Source organism: Oncorhynchus masou, chromosome 8, assembly GCF_036934945.1.
Source record: "Oncorhynchus masou masou isolate Uvic2021 chromosome 8, UVic_Omas_1.1, whole genome shotgun sequence".
NCBI lineage: Eukaryota > Metazoa > Chordata > Actinopteri > Salmoniformes > Salmonidae > Oncorhynchus > Oncorhynchus masou.
In genome coordinates this window covers 41,084,553-41,099,978 of record NC_088219.1, presented here as the reverse complement: position 1 = coordinate 41,099,978, position 15,426 = coordinate 41,084,553, and the positions used below count along the sequence as shown (strand labels likewise).

The 15,426-nt window shown below is 43.3% G+C and overlaps 1 protein-coding gene across 1 annotated transcript in view; it reads right to left on the bottom strand.

Annotated features, from left to right (window-relative positions):
• cacna1bb (calcium channel, voltage-dependent, N type, alpha 1B subunit, b) overlaps window positions 1–15,426 on the bottom strand; it is a 244,990-nt gene that overhangs the window by 72,963 nt on the left and 156,601 nt on the right. The window contains exons 14-23 of the mRNA XM_064972460.1: window positions 14,981–15,003; window positions 12,289–12,330; window positions 11,083–11,114; window positions 9,786–9,893; window positions 9,389–9,506; window positions 8,967–9,034; window positions 8,749–8,855; window positions 6,353–6,415; window positions 1,651–2,385; window positions 1,382–1,581 (exon numbers count right to left, since the gene is read on the bottom strand). Coding sequence (XP_064828532.1) covers window positions 1,382–1,581; window positions 1,651–2,385; window positions 6,353–6,415; window positions 8,749–8,855; window positions 8,967–9,034; window positions 9,389–9,506; window positions 9,786–9,893; window positions 11,083–11,114; window positions 12,289–12,330; window positions 14,981–15,003 — 1,496 coding nt within the window. The remainder of the gene's footprint in view (window positions 1–1,381; window positions 1,582–1,650; window positions 2,386–6,352; window positions 6,416–8,748; window positions 8,856–8,966; window positions 9,035–9,388; window positions 9,507–9,785; window positions 9,894–11,082; window positions 11,115–12,288; window positions 12,331–14,980; window positions 15,004–15,426) is intronic.

The window sequence follows — 15,426 nt, the reverse complement described above, 5'->3', positions numbered from 1 at the left end:
TGACGGGGATACTGACTGGGATACTGACTGTATTACTGACGGGGATACTGACGGGGATACTGACTGTATTACTGATGGGGATACTGACTGGGATACTGACTGTATTACTGATGGGGATACTGACGGGGATACTGACTGTATTACTGATGGGGATACTGACTGGGATACTGACTGTATTACTGATGGGGATACTGACTGGGATACTGACTGTATTACTGATGGGGATACTGACTGGGATACTGACTGTATTACTGATGGGGATACTGACTGGGATACTGACTGTATTACTGATGGGGATACTGACTGGGATACTGACTGTATTACTGATGGGGATACTGACTGGGATACTGACTGTATTACTGACGGGGATACTGACTGGGATACTGACTGTATTACTGACGGGGATACTGACGGGGATACTGACTGTATTACTGATGGGGATACTGACTGGGATACTGACTGTATTACTGATGGGGATACTGACGGGGATACTGACTGTATTACTGATGGGGATACTGACTGGGATACTGACTGTATTACTGACGGGGATACTGACTGGGATACTGACTGTATTACTGATGGGGATACTGACGGGGATACTGACGGGTACTGACTGTATTACTGATGGGGATACTGACTGGGATACTGACTGTATTACTGATGGGGATACTGACGGGGGTACTGATGGGGGTACTGACGGGGATACTGACGGGGGTACTGACGGGGATACTGACGGGTACTGACTGTATTACTGATGGGGGTACTGACGGGGGTACTGACGGGGATACTGACGGGGGTACTGACGGGTACTGATGGGGGTACTGACGGGGGTACTGACGGGTACTGACTGTATTACTGATGGGGGTACTGACGGGGGTACTGACGGGTACTGACGGGGGTACTGACGGGGATACTGACGGGGGTACTGACGGGGATACTGACGGGGTTACTGACGGGGGTACTGACGGGTACTGATGGCGATACTGACGGGGATACTGACGATACTGATGGGGATACTGACGGGTACTGACGGGGGTACTGACGGGTACTGACGGGTACTGACAGGAATACTGACGGGGGTACTGACGGGTACTGACGGGGATACTGACGGGTACTGACAGGAATACTGACGGGGATACTGACGGGTACTGACTGGGGTACAGATTGGGATACTGACTGGGGTACTGACTGGGGTACAGATTGGGATACTGACTGGGGTACTGACGGGTACTGACGGGTACTGACTGGGGTACAGATTGGGATACTGACGGGGATACTGACGGGTACTGATGGGTACTGACGGGTACTGACGGGGATACTGACGGGGATACTGACGGGTACTGACTGGGGTACAGATTGGGATACTGACTGGGGTACTGACTGGGTATGATGGTAGTCTCTCTGGGCGGGGCGGTGATGGTGACAGGGATGTGGACAGTGTTGCTGTTGAGGCCTGCCTGGCTGGCTCTGTGGCTGTTCTTCTGGTTGTCTGCATCCTCTTGCTTCTCTCCGGCCTGCAGACCTGCAGGAGGCTGCACAGGGCTGGTGGCCAGGCTCTCCCCTTGAGCGTCCAGTGAAGCTCTGTGGTGACAACATGACAATAGTAAAAAGAGGACACTAAAGCACATTGAGAATGCGCTGGTCACTCACCTGTGTCCCTGGTCCCAGTCTCCATCTCTCTTTCCATTCTCTCTGCACTCCTCTCCATCCAGAGTTGACTGGGCCCTGACCATGCGGGAGCGGTATCTCCTCCTCTCTCCGTTCCCCTCTCCGTTCCCCTCCTTGTGACCCCGGCCCTTCCTCTCCACTCTGGCCCCGTTAGCCAGGGCCCCGTTCCCCTCTCGGGGCTGTCTGTGGGAGTGGTGGTGGCGGTGCTCCCTCTCCTCCCCCCCTCCGTTCACCCCTTCTTCCGGGGATCCAGCCTGGTGATGGTGCCTGTGGCCCTGGCCCCCCTCTCGACTATGGCTCCTCTCCACCTTTCCTTCTTTGGGCCGGGGCCCGTCTGGGTGGTAGTGGTCCCTACTGCGGCTGTGGTGGGTGTGATGCCTGCTCTCCCCGTTCTCCCCATTCCTCTCCCGGTGACGGTGGTGCTTGCGGAGTTGTGGGCCGTAGGGGTCTCCTCCCTCTTGCTGGGGGTCTGCTCCATCTCTGTCCTCCTTGGGGGGTCGTGGTTTGTCCCCATTGCCTGGCTCCACCACTAGAGGGCGGTCGTTGTGGGTCTTCATATCGGGGCGCAGGCGGAGGGCGGAGGAGACACGCAGGCGTTCCTCTGGGTCCAGCTCGTTGAACAGAGCCTCTGAGCTGGCCCTCAAGTTGTTTTGACGCAGCTGGTTGGTGCGCTGCTCCCACACTGACATCATCTTATTGGTTCTCTGCTGCTCCTTACTGCAGGGTGGATGGACAGGGAAGGGGAGGGAAACCTGTCTTTTGTGAAGTTTAAACATGCTCACCCAAACCCTCGACAGGTGCACAATGGGCTGCGTCGGAAATGACACTCTAAGCCTTATATAGTGCACTACTTTTGGCCAGAGCCCTGGTCAAAAGCAGTCGACTTTGGAATAGAGTGCCATTTGGAATGCAGGCCATGGCCATGTCTGAGGGACCACGGTTACCATAGTGATGCTTTTCTGTGAGGCCTAACAGGCATGTGATGGGTTGCATGGGTGACGTCATTTTCTCCTTGCGTATGCTTCCTGCTTCGTCGATTCATGTGAGTTACTACTATGGATGGAAACAGTTAAGGATGACAATTCACAAGTATTGTGAGCAGCCAGTACTGACCTGCACAATGGGTCTGCAAGCTGTCATCTCCACCCCCTACCACCAGCATCCAAAACTACCTCACATGTTGACTTTCTAGTTACTTTATATCTCTGAAAGGTGAGCTATCTTGACCGACAGACTGGAACACTTGAATACACACAGAGAACAGGAAAAATGGGTCTGGTTTTAAGTAACCTTAAAGGGATAATCCACTCAAAAACGTATATTTTGGTATTTGTTTCAGTAGTCCACTGTTGACACAGTCCCAAAACGTTCTGCATGTCAGCAATCAGGTTTTCAAGATATACAACTTTAAAAAAGCTAATTGTCACAGCCAGTGTGATACATTTTGCATCATATAATGCACAACTCATCATACTGGCTATATTTCTGCATGCTTGAACGGCAATAGCTTAGATACACATGAAAACCCTGGGAATCGATAGAACATCATTTAGAGATGTCCAAAAACAATATAACATTCAAAATGGGTGAATCTTTCCTTTAATACCAAGGCCAAACTCGAGTGGATTAGTGTGGAGATGGGAAAGGAATTATAGATTTCAAGTAACCCTTTGTGTTCCTTCTGTCATGGGATATGGTAACATCCATAGAATGTGGAATTTGAATACAAGAATGAACATGAACCTTGTTGTTAAGGATAAAAAAAGGGTTTTGGTAATGGAGTTGGTAAGCTGGTGGCCAACCAGTGCTGTGATAAGATATTGAGTAAAACAATGAATTAAAATTTTATCTGCCCAGTATGTTTCTTAGCTAGCTAGCCAGCCAGTTTAGGTGGAATGATTCCAATCATTTTTCTAATTAACTGCCAATATCCCACAGCCAACATTCCATGCAAACAATGCAGTCAACCCACAGCCAAACACTGATTGACATCGGTTGATTATAGACTTAGACAAGTTGTAAATGAATAAAGCACTGATATTGTATAATATTATAACACTCGCAGCTTTAAAAGAAAACAAACATATATATTTTAGAGGCTATTTACACATAGAACCTGTGTAAAGTGTTTTTATAATTATTTGACAATTCTATTAGACAATTTGTGATATATCAGATGCCTTACTTAAGTAAGTAAAAGCAGGAGACGCATCCCCTGTGCCTCAACTGCCATTTATTCCAATTCAACTGCTTTGGATTTCTCCCTGACCACAATGGCTGCCATGTTCATGTCATTCAGGAACTTTGAGGGTTTGTGACATAGCCCCTTCTAGAAATCTAATAGGATATCTATAGTATTATCATGATATGAACAAATCATGATCCTAAGAACTAATTTCAATGATGCTTTCTTTGTACATGTGTTTTTAGATGTGGTTGACTATATTCATCTGTGTGTACAGTAGGAATGTACATGCAGACCTATGTACGTATGTATGTATGACTAGTAAAGTTGCTTCTAAAATGTGAGATTTGGGTTTTCATAAGTTTAGGGCTTTGCTCAATCAGTGGCCCGCCCCTGTGAAGGGACATGGGCTATAAAACTTTTCAAGCACGCCCTCCTCTCCCTTCCTATATAAAGCCTTGAGGACAATATAACCTCCTGTTCCGTGGATGTGAGGACGGCGGTCCGATGTCAGAATGGTTCAGATAATAACTACAGAACGAAGCCAACATCAGCGTGAGCTTTGGTTGCGAATGGTATGAACTTTGAACTCTTATTCACTACAGAGGTGATACCTCCTAGCCGTTGAGTTAGCAACAGCAGCTGCAAACGCAGGTTACGAAGGAACAGACAGAGTATTCCGTCTACCACACAACGATGTTACTATAACGTATCCAATTTACCAGCAGAGACATTCTTCAAAGGACAAAGGACTCGGTAGGGCAACACGGCCTTCCATCTACCAGCAACCTACCAAAGCGCAGCTCAGAGTAAATATTTATTGCATTTTCCTTTTCCAAATGGGCGGTAATTTAGAATGCATATGATTCTGTATTTACAATAGCACAGCTTCGCCCTTTGTTCCTCAGTCTTCCCGCTCTTTCGCTCAAACCCAGCCCCTTTTCTTTTGTGTAACAAGCTGTCATATCTGTTCTGCCCACCAGGGACGTTTTCCTTTATGACATAATTTGTAATCAAGTTATGATTTAATTATGTGTATGTGTAATTCTGTGTGATTAGTTAGGTATTTAGTCAATAAATAATTAAACCCAATTTGGTATTGCTGATTCAACTTGTTAGCCAGGGTTCGTGCAGAACCAAGAATTTACAACTTTCAGGTGAGACTGAATTAAGATGACGATTAATATTGACTGCTATTGATGTAAAACATTACTTGGTCTTTAAGCGTTTATTCGGAAGATAACAGCTCTATAAATATTATTTCGTGGTGCCCCGACTCTCTAGTTAATTACATTTACATGATTAGCTCAATCAGGTAATATTAATTACTGATAAATTATTTTATAGAATAGCATGTCATATCACTTAATCCGGCATAGCCAAAGACACAACATACGCATAGTAAGACAGACAAACAAGCAACAGACAGACAGGCAAATAAAATATGCAAGCCATAGGCAAGTACAGTAAGAGAGACATGTCGGCCACAAACAGACATGTTAGTGAAATATGTGCTCTTGTTATGAGAGGTAAATCACAGTGAACATGAAAAACATACACACACAAACACACACACACACACACACACACACACACACACACACACACACACACACACACACACACACACACACACACACACACACACACACAGCGAGAGAGAGAGAGACGAACACCATCAGCACCACACCACAACATTTAGAAATAGGTGTTGTTACTAATTGGTAACAAATGATAACGAAGGGTCAGGTAAAGCTAAATCAACAATTCAATCGTCTACTATGGCAGACTACCACTTGGCTACTGTACTATATAGTTTGGCCCTCACTCATAGTGTGTTGAAAAAGAGAAACTGGGGCATAAAAAAACAGGGGCTGTAAAACTGCCAAAGTGCCTGGGGAATTGACTGAGCACAAGGACATTATATATTTATATAGAAATGATTCACTCTCAAGCTCAGGTTATACTCTCATCACTTCAGGCATCAACACAGTGCAGACGAAACCCGGCGCTATGCACAATTACATATCCAATATTCAGAAATACAAACACACTTTCACACACATGCACACATTTGCAAGCACGCATTACACACATAAGCATTTACATACACACGCGCATGCACGCACGTACACACTCTCTCTTTTGCCTTAACTTCAGCAAATATGACAAGTGTCATTATCTTAAATCTCACTCTATAGTGACAGCCACCAGTGAGCCACCAGTGGATTCTCCAGTTTCAAGCATATCTCAACACTGGGAGGAGTCATGGTGAGAGTGATGAAGAGACGGATTGGGACGGCTAGGTGGAGCATGAGGCTAAAGGAGAGATGGAGAAGTGGATGGTGTGAGGAAGAGGGGGTGCCAGAATTGGAAGGAGGGGAAAGAAGAGAGAGGAGCAAGGCAAACTGGGGTAGCAGAGGGAGGCAGGTTTGGGGGAGGAGATGGGGGAGGAGAAGAGAGGGGGGGGGAATATTTTAACAGAGAGCAAAAACTCACGGTGAATGTACGCTGGAGACGGACGAGCTGCGAGAGAGTACATCTCGATTTTGCTTTACAAAACTGCACATGCAGAAATAAAAACAAAAAGACAAATAAAAGAAAGGAAGGATAAGACAAGCCAAAAGGATGTGGTGGGGAGAGGTGGAAGTCAGTCAAACTCCTTCATAAAGTGTCTGTCTGTCCACCTGTCCCCTCCACGATCATAAAGGACTAGTCTAACAGAGCTACAACTACATTAGTGGTTAACACTTCAGCAGTGGGAGTAGTGTACACTATACAGTATAGATAGTTTGTAGCCCTGTAATACTGTATATACTGTGGTCAACCAACTACCAGGGGTGGAATAGAAGCAGATAGTGTGGCAAATATTTAAAGTAGATACTAAACCCCTTCACTGAAGTGTTACCAACGACATCAAATTGAAAACATTCTGGAGAAAGTCAACGTAATGGGAGAAATGGCATCAAAGTGGATTTACAAAGTTCAATAAACAATGGGTTTACAAAGCCTTTCAAGTGTTAGCGTGAACTTTTCAATCAAACAGACAATGGTCTTCGTTAAAAACGTCATGATTACTTTTGTGAATAAAATATGATTATGGATTTACTTCATCAAGAGTAAAAAGATTTGTGAAATTGCACATTATGCAGATCTCAAATAAAACACATGGCCTGTATCAACACAGCTTTGAAATAGACTAACAAATGAGCAACGTTAAGGTTTAATCATTCTAGTTTACAAAAATCTAAATGAAGATAATGCAATCTGTTACAGCATGTAATCTGATACAGCATGTAATCTGATACAGTATGTAATCTGATACAGTATGTAATCTGATACAGTATGTAATCTGATACAGCATGTAATCTGATACTTAATGTAATCTGATACAGCATGTAATCTGATACTTAATGTAATCTGATACAGCATGTAATCTGATACAGTATGTAATCTGATACAGTATATAACGGGCAAATGCATCTTCAAAAGTAATCATCAGGATTTATACAGTAGGCTACTGTCAATCCAAATGTGCTTATTTATTAATATTCTCGGTATACCTAGAACTAAAATCTGGCTTCATTTGGTCAGATGCTCATCTGTCATTGAGAGGTAAATTATTAATTATTTTTAATGATTTGGTTTCTTCAACTAACCACCATTCTGACCTGGGCCTGTATCCACAATGTGCCTCAGAGTAGGAGTGCTGATCTAGGATCAGGTCACTCCTATCCATATAATCTTATCCATTAGGATCTTAAAGACAAAACCGATCAGCATTCCTGCTCTGAGGGTCTGCATCAATACGTACCCTGGTCATTGTGGTCACAGTCAGGACACAGAGGCCATGTCATATCCATCTAATAAACCATGTGTCCTACCTGGGCTGAGACTGACATTACTGATGCATGGTCATGTACAAACCAATGACTTATTGACCGTCAAAATGTTTTGTCAATATTCGTTATGTTGTCAATAGAGGGCCAAGCTCATCTCTCACCTAATGCATAATGGCATCCTTAATGCCTAGTGATGAATTAGTCCTAAAGCCAATACCAGTGGTGAGAGGGCATGGCTGTGTGGTTAGATACAATAACTAGGTTACAGGAGATTGTTGATGTTGACAATGTTCTGACTGACTCCCTCAGACTCCAGTAGATGACTCAGTCATATCGATGTTCACCAAATGAGAGCGAAAGGCCGAGGAAACGAATGCTGATTGGAGATCAGTTTCAGATCAAGCATCCACTCCTGTCAATATCTAATTGGTGATGTGTACGACAATGCACATATAGGGAATAGGGTGCCAATTGAGACATTGTCTGTGTCACCTCTTCCACATCAGTATGGGGGGAGGATAACAGAGGGGCTCCTGGTTCTGTAAGGCAATCATGGCCAACATTACAATGCAATTGGGGGGATATTGCCATAGACGGGGGAAAGAGAAGGATGGTAGTCAAAGCTCACACGTAGATAGAAACATGTACACAGAAGTTTACATTTTAGTCATTTAGGAGACACTCTGTTCCAGAGCAACTGACAGGAGCTGTTAGGGTTAACAGACATATTTAGTTGCCTCTGGGATTTGAACCAGTGATGTTACAGTTACTGACCCAGTGCTCTTTACCAATAGGCTACCTTCCCCCCTGTAGACATGTCAATCGTGTAGTTAGGAGAATATACATGGACAGAGGCAATATCACAACAGAGCTACTTTGAGAGACAGTGTTCAGAGCCAAGACACCAACATCAACAGCACATTGACAAAGGGCAGAACAAGCTATATCTGATACCTCACAATATAATGACAGGCTGATGTCAGAATGGGAGGGAACACGGAAGGAAGAGACCATGTTTGGGGAGCACAGGGGGGACTGGAATATTAGACTTACACAGCGATGGAGATGTTAGCTGCTGACACGGGGCTGACCTCCTTCACCTCCATGGCCTTCTGCAGGGCCAGCTTCTTATTGGCTTCTTCCTCCTGCTTCTCCTCATCCTGGACCAATAAACCAGAAGGGATGGGTAACCAAGGGTCATTTTATTCAGAAAAAAAAAACAGAAAAGGTTCCCAGGGTAGGACATGGTTCCTTGCGTTCCTCAGCCTTACCTTGGTGAGCTCCTGTGCATTGGCGAGGTTGTCGACGGCGATAGCCAAGAAGACGTTCAGGAGAGTGTCTGGTTGGATCTAAACTCAGGAAAATACTTGACACAATAGTAGTGGCTTTCACGGCTAAGCCATGGTACATTGCAAGCAAACACTTTGACCATCAGCAACAGACTAGATGGCATGCCATTAAAAAGGGTTACAGTATCACTCAAACTCAGAATTCACTGGGGGAACCCTTCTAGGGGGGTCCGGGAGCATGCCCCCCCAGAAATAAATGTTCAAAATGTACAGCTCTCATTGCAGCACTTCTATCCAGTGTTTTGTCATGGCATGAGATATTTCTATTTCACTCCATAAATGCTTCATGCAGATGAAATCTCTGATATCCATGCAATGGCACGACTTAGGATCAGAGAGGATACAGTTTCCAAAGAGTGTGAGGACGATGAAGTAGACAGAGGAGAACATTCCCCGCCGCACGCCCCCCTGAGACTCAATGCCATGATACATTACTGCATTCCAATCCTCGCCAGTCAGAATCTGACGTTGATCATAGAGAGATGAAGAACACGCAAATTATTCATAATAAATTAACAAAATATTGAGTTAATCCTGCAGCATCAAAAGTTCAGCCGTTAATGACACGGCCTAATAGAAAGATGAGTCATTTGGAGACAAAGAGTAGACCACTACATTTCACTAATTACTAACTATCTTTGTTCAACACACAATTCTTTCAACTAGTCCAACATTCCAAAGGAAACAGCTCCAAAGTGAAAGTTGGGTAAATAAAAGGACAGAAGTAGAGACAGGGTGTACCTGGAAGACGGTGAGAATGGCCGCCGGGAAGGTATCAAAGTTGGTCGTCGGCGTCTCCTCTTCGAAATTAAACCTCGGAGAAAGAACAATGAAACACATCGAGTCAAACTGAAGACATCTGGCTTGAGAGTTGACAGAGAGGACTTCAGAATCAGATACATTGGCTTCCATCCAGGTTCCATCCAGGTTGGAGTGTAGTGACCCTAGTGGTCGCAGAAGATGAAATGGGATAGAGCACAGTGCTGTATGTGAAACACAAATCAAATAGGAATTTAATCAAGGCAATATCATCAAACAAACTGGGTCAATGTGTGGTTGTGTATAGAGCTATTATAATGACATTTGCAGTTATTGGATATGCTACACCAACCCTGAATTACTGAAAGTCTGCCAACTGACATCAACTGGCAGGCATACTCTTTGAAGTAAAACCTGCTCTAACTAATTCAACGCAACAACAGCTTTCCATTATGCCGTGTCTCAGTACACATACACATAGCATGTGCACCGTAAGCTTCAAAACATGTTTTCTGTGCATGGAAAGGATTCCATCAAAAATACCAACACATTACAACAACAGAGAAACGCTGCATTGAACAATGATTGATTTCCTTTACTTTCATTGAGTGGTTTCTTTGTGGAGTGGTTTCTTTGTGGAGATGACAGGACAATATTATGTGCAAATATGTGCCTCCACAATGCGAGGTTCCAAGGCTTCAGGTGAGGATTGGCTGATAGGAGATGGTTATGAAGGTTGTTTTATATGACAGTCATGAAGCAATACAGAGCCACACAAGTCACCAGGGAGGGAGCCACACAAGTCACAAGGGAGGAAGCCACACAAGTCACAAGGGAGGGAGCCACACAAGTCACGAGGGAGGGAGCCACAAAAGTCACAAGGGAGGGAGCCACACACGTCACCAGGGAGGGAGCCACACAAGTCACCAGGGAGGGAGCCACACAAGTCACCAGGGAGGGAGCCACACAAGTCACCAGGGATGGAGCCACACAAGTACTAGGGAGGGAGCCACACAAGTCACCAGGGAGGGAGCCACACAAGTCGCCAGGGAGGGAGCCACACAAGTCACCAGGGAGGGAGCCACACAAGTACTAGGGAGGGAGCCACACAAGTCTACAGCTCCAACCTTCTCATCACTCCTGGTGTGACGCCTGAACTATCTCCATGGTATAGTGCAGAGAAACAGACAAGGATTGGGTGTCCCAACTGGCACCTCATTCCTTTTCCCTCGGTCAATAGTAGTGCACTATAATAACAAAAGAGGGTTCCATTTGGGACGCACACAGAGAACGAGGCCAGGTAGAAGAGACCTGAGCACCCGAGGTAGTTTTGGAGTCTATTTTTCATGTTCTGTTTTCCTCTGCTGTGTGTCAGTAGCTGTGACTACAGTCTTCTGAAGCCCCCATTGATGTATGATACAAAACAAGACCGGTCCAACTTCTCCATGACAAACAATACAAATCTCAGTGGAATAGAGTCTGAAAACAGATACATTTAAATTGATGAAATAAACAATATAGATTGTCAGAAAATGAAACACGCTCAAGTATTTTAAAATGTATCCTGCTGTCACTTTAATCCTGATTACACAACTGCCACCAGTATCACATTCGTTGATTGGTGCTGATACTGACCTTGTCATATAAAGTGCATATTCTCGTGTGTATTTATTTTATTTTCAGGTGTACTTTATTATTTCTCTTGTGTATTTCTTTACATGACATAGTATAACCAACCTCTTAAGGAAGAGATTGCAAATGTTTCACTGTACTGTTGACACCTGCTGTATCTTGCACATGTGACAAATAAACTCCGATGTGATTTTATATTTGATTCTAAACTTTGTGTAAACAGGTTGTGACTCACTGTAGCAGCAAACACATTCACAAGGTCATCCAGGTCAGTTGTATGACCTTACCAATCCCACGCACACAAAGGGAAAATGCTCTATCAAGTCGTCAAGAACCCCAACCCCATGTTCAAATGACTCCCTGCCTTTTGAGGAACAATCCTGTCAAAACCTGAGTCTCGAAACTGAAGAAGACGTGACGAAGTGAGAGCATGAAAGGTACAATGGTGGGGTGTATAGTTATCCCACAGAACAAGAAGAAAACACCAACGGACAGATACATGCTCCCTATGACACTATGACCATTCACTGCTAACACAGTAAAACACTGACCATCCCCTGCGACCAACTGATCATGTGTCTACATTTTATACAGTACATGTGTGCAGAGTCAGACAAGATGCACATTTTCATAGGAGTGCTGTTTTTCAAACAGTATCGTCAATGGTTTAACAATAGCTCCAATGAAAACACTGTTGATTGACTTACCTTGGCACCTGCAAAAGCCGTTACATACAGTCATATGCATGTCCAAATATGCATGTGTGTCATTTGAGATGAGCATTCAGGTTGTGCTTTCCCCTTACCCTTTGAACACTCGGAAATTCTGACAAGGTTGTCACGATAACCCCAACGAGTTATTATAAATGTATTACTAGATAGACTTGCAATGTACACTTAAGAAATTGCTGTGGTAGAGATCGCACTGGTGTGATTGAAAGACACTGGCGTAGCACAAACTCCCGTAGCCCTCCAAGGTGGGAGCCCATGATCTTTGGGGACCCCCATTCTTTAGGTTTAGGTTTATTGGTTGGGGTGCCCCCGGAGGTCGGGCCCCCAGATAGCATACAAACATATCATAAGCCATAAAGTAAATGTGTAGAATTACAGGAAATGTACTTTGAAAGTTCAACATTTTCTTTCAGCATCATGACAAAATGTATAGAATAGCAGGAAATTTGCTCAGAAATGCTTGAAAGTTGAGACAATCGTTGTCAGGCAGGGACACTGTATTTTCATTTGTAAAATAAATGATTTTATTGCATTATTTGATCTTCAAATGTATTTTGGGGGGAATTTTATAAGGGAAAATATTTGTTTTGGGAATTCTTTTAATACTATCAATATTATTAAGTTCCATGTCTGCTCTATGCCCGTAAATGCCCTTATCTGGAGCAAAGGATCCCAATTGTAAATCTCCAAAAAAGTGTTTAACCTCTTGAAACTCTGGGGGCGCTATATCATTTTTGGATAAAAAGACGTGCCCGTTTTAAGCGCAATACAATATTTTGTCACAAAAAGATGCTCGACTATGCATATAATTGGTAGCTTTGGAAAGAAAACACTCTGACGTTTCCAGAACAGCAAAGATATTCTCTGTGCGTGCCCTAGAACGTGAGCTACAGGCAAAACCAAGATGAAACGGCATCCAGGAAATGAGCAGGATTTTTGAGGCTCCGTTTTCCATTGTCTCCTTATATGGCTGTGAATGCGAAAGGAATGAGTCTGCCCTTTCTGTCGTTTCCCCAAGGTGTCTGCAGCATTGTGACATATTTGTAGGCATATCATTGGAAGATTGACCATAAGAGACCACATTTACCAGGTGTCCGCCCGGTGTCCTGCGCCGAAATTGGTGCGCAAACCTCAGCTGCAAGTATTTTTCCATGGAATTCAGAGAAGAAAGCAGGCTTCCACGAACGACATATCAATGAAGAGATATGTGAAAAAACACCTTGAGGATTGATTCCAAGCAACGTTTGCCATGTTTCGGTCGATATTATGGAGTTAATTCGGAAAAAGTTTGACGTTGTTGGTGACTGATTTTTCGGTTCGTTTCGGTAGCCAAATGTGATGTACAAAACGGAGCGATTTCTCCTACACAAAGATGCTTTCAGGAAAAACTGAACATTTGCTATGTAACTGAGAGTCTCCTCATTGAAAACATCCGAAGCTCTTCAAAGGTAAATTATTTTATTTATTTGGTTATCTGGTTTTTGTGAAAATGTTGCGTGCTAAATGCTACTCAAAATGCTAAGCTAGCTTAGCATACTCTTACACAAATTAGTGAATAGCTATGGTTCAAAAGCATATTTTGAAAATCTGAGATGACAGTGTTGTTAAGAAAAGGCTAAGCTTGAGAGCAGGCGCATTATTTTCATTTTATTTGCGATTTTCAGAAATCGTTAACGTTGCGTTATGCTAATGAGCCTGAGGCTTTTTTCACGATCCCGGATCCGGGATGGGGAGTTTCAAGAGGTTAAAATTCTAAAAACTGCAGATAATGGATATTAACTGAAAAAAGATCTTATGTAGTTTCTTGCAATAGCCCTCTGTGACTTATTCCTCTCAAAACTGTGATTCCAAAGAAATGTGTCCAGAGATTTGGTGAACTCTGTCAGACTTGTCAAAAATCCTAAATGAAACAGGAATGAGCAGGGCCAGCTATACCATAAGGACCCCTTATTCATGTCTCTACATTTCTTAATTAAGGATAGGGCTGTCTGCTGCCCCCTTTGGAGTAATTGCGTGCCCATATTAAACAGAAAAAAAATCTTTCAAAAATTGCTAATATATGCATATAAAAATATTGTTGAATAGAAAACACTCTAAAGTTTCTAAAACCGTTGAAATTATGTCTGTATGTAAAGCAGAACTCTCAGGGCAGTCATTCTCCCAAACTCTCTCTTGTCATCATAAAAGTTGGCCCAACTTTGACGTCATCGCCCCCACCGTTCCCAAGCGCCTACAGACCTGGGAACAGTTTCTATGTCTTCAGCGCGATGTCTGCTTTCAATGGGGCTTCTCATTGTGAGAATAGCGCGCTCACGAGAGTTTTGGCAGCCCGAAACCTTTCGGTCACGCGAAAAAAAAGGTCACATTCATGCGCGCCCTCCGCCGATGCTCACTCTTTTCCTAGACTAATTAAACGACGCGTGTGTTTCTGTTCGTCCTGAGAATTGCTGTGCACCTTTATAACATGCTAAAGCTTGGTTATGAACATAGTTTGACAAGTTTAGTCGACATATAATATGTAAATTCGACGTTTTGGTGCGCATCCGCTTGACTTTTGGCTGCATTTCAACCGAAATATGCCGTGTTTGATAACCGAAAGACACAGACTTCACAACTAAACAATGTTTTTGGTGAGTATAATTCCTTCCAGGTCTTCTGATGGAAGAACAGCAAAGGTAAGGGAATATTTATGTGTTAAATTTGGGTTTCTGTGGACTCCAAGATAGAGGAGCCATCATGCTAATTTCTGAGCGCCGACTCATATTATAGCCTAGTGAACGAATTCTGTAACGTTAAAAATAAATGTAACACAGCGATTGCATTTAGAAGAAGTGTATCTTTCTATATATATGTAGAACATGCATATTTAGTTAAAGTTTATGATGTGTATTGCTTGTTATCTGACGTTATCTGCCGGAGCTATCGTCATTTCTCCGGACATTTGAGTAGCATTTTTGAACAATGCGTAATTGTAAACAGAGATTTATGGATATATATAGCATATTATTGAAAAAAACATAAATGTACTGTGTAACATGTTATATTACTGTCATCTGATGAAGATTTCAAAAGGTTAGTGATTTATTTTTCTTTTAATCCTGCGTTTGTTGATTGCATATTTTGTTCAACTTGGCTATGCAAATTAGCTGTGTCTTTGGTGGTGGTTTGACATAAATATGTGCTATGTTTTCGCCGTAAAACATTTTAGAAATCTGACTTGCTGGGTAGATAAACAAGGTGTTTATCTTTCATTTAAGCTA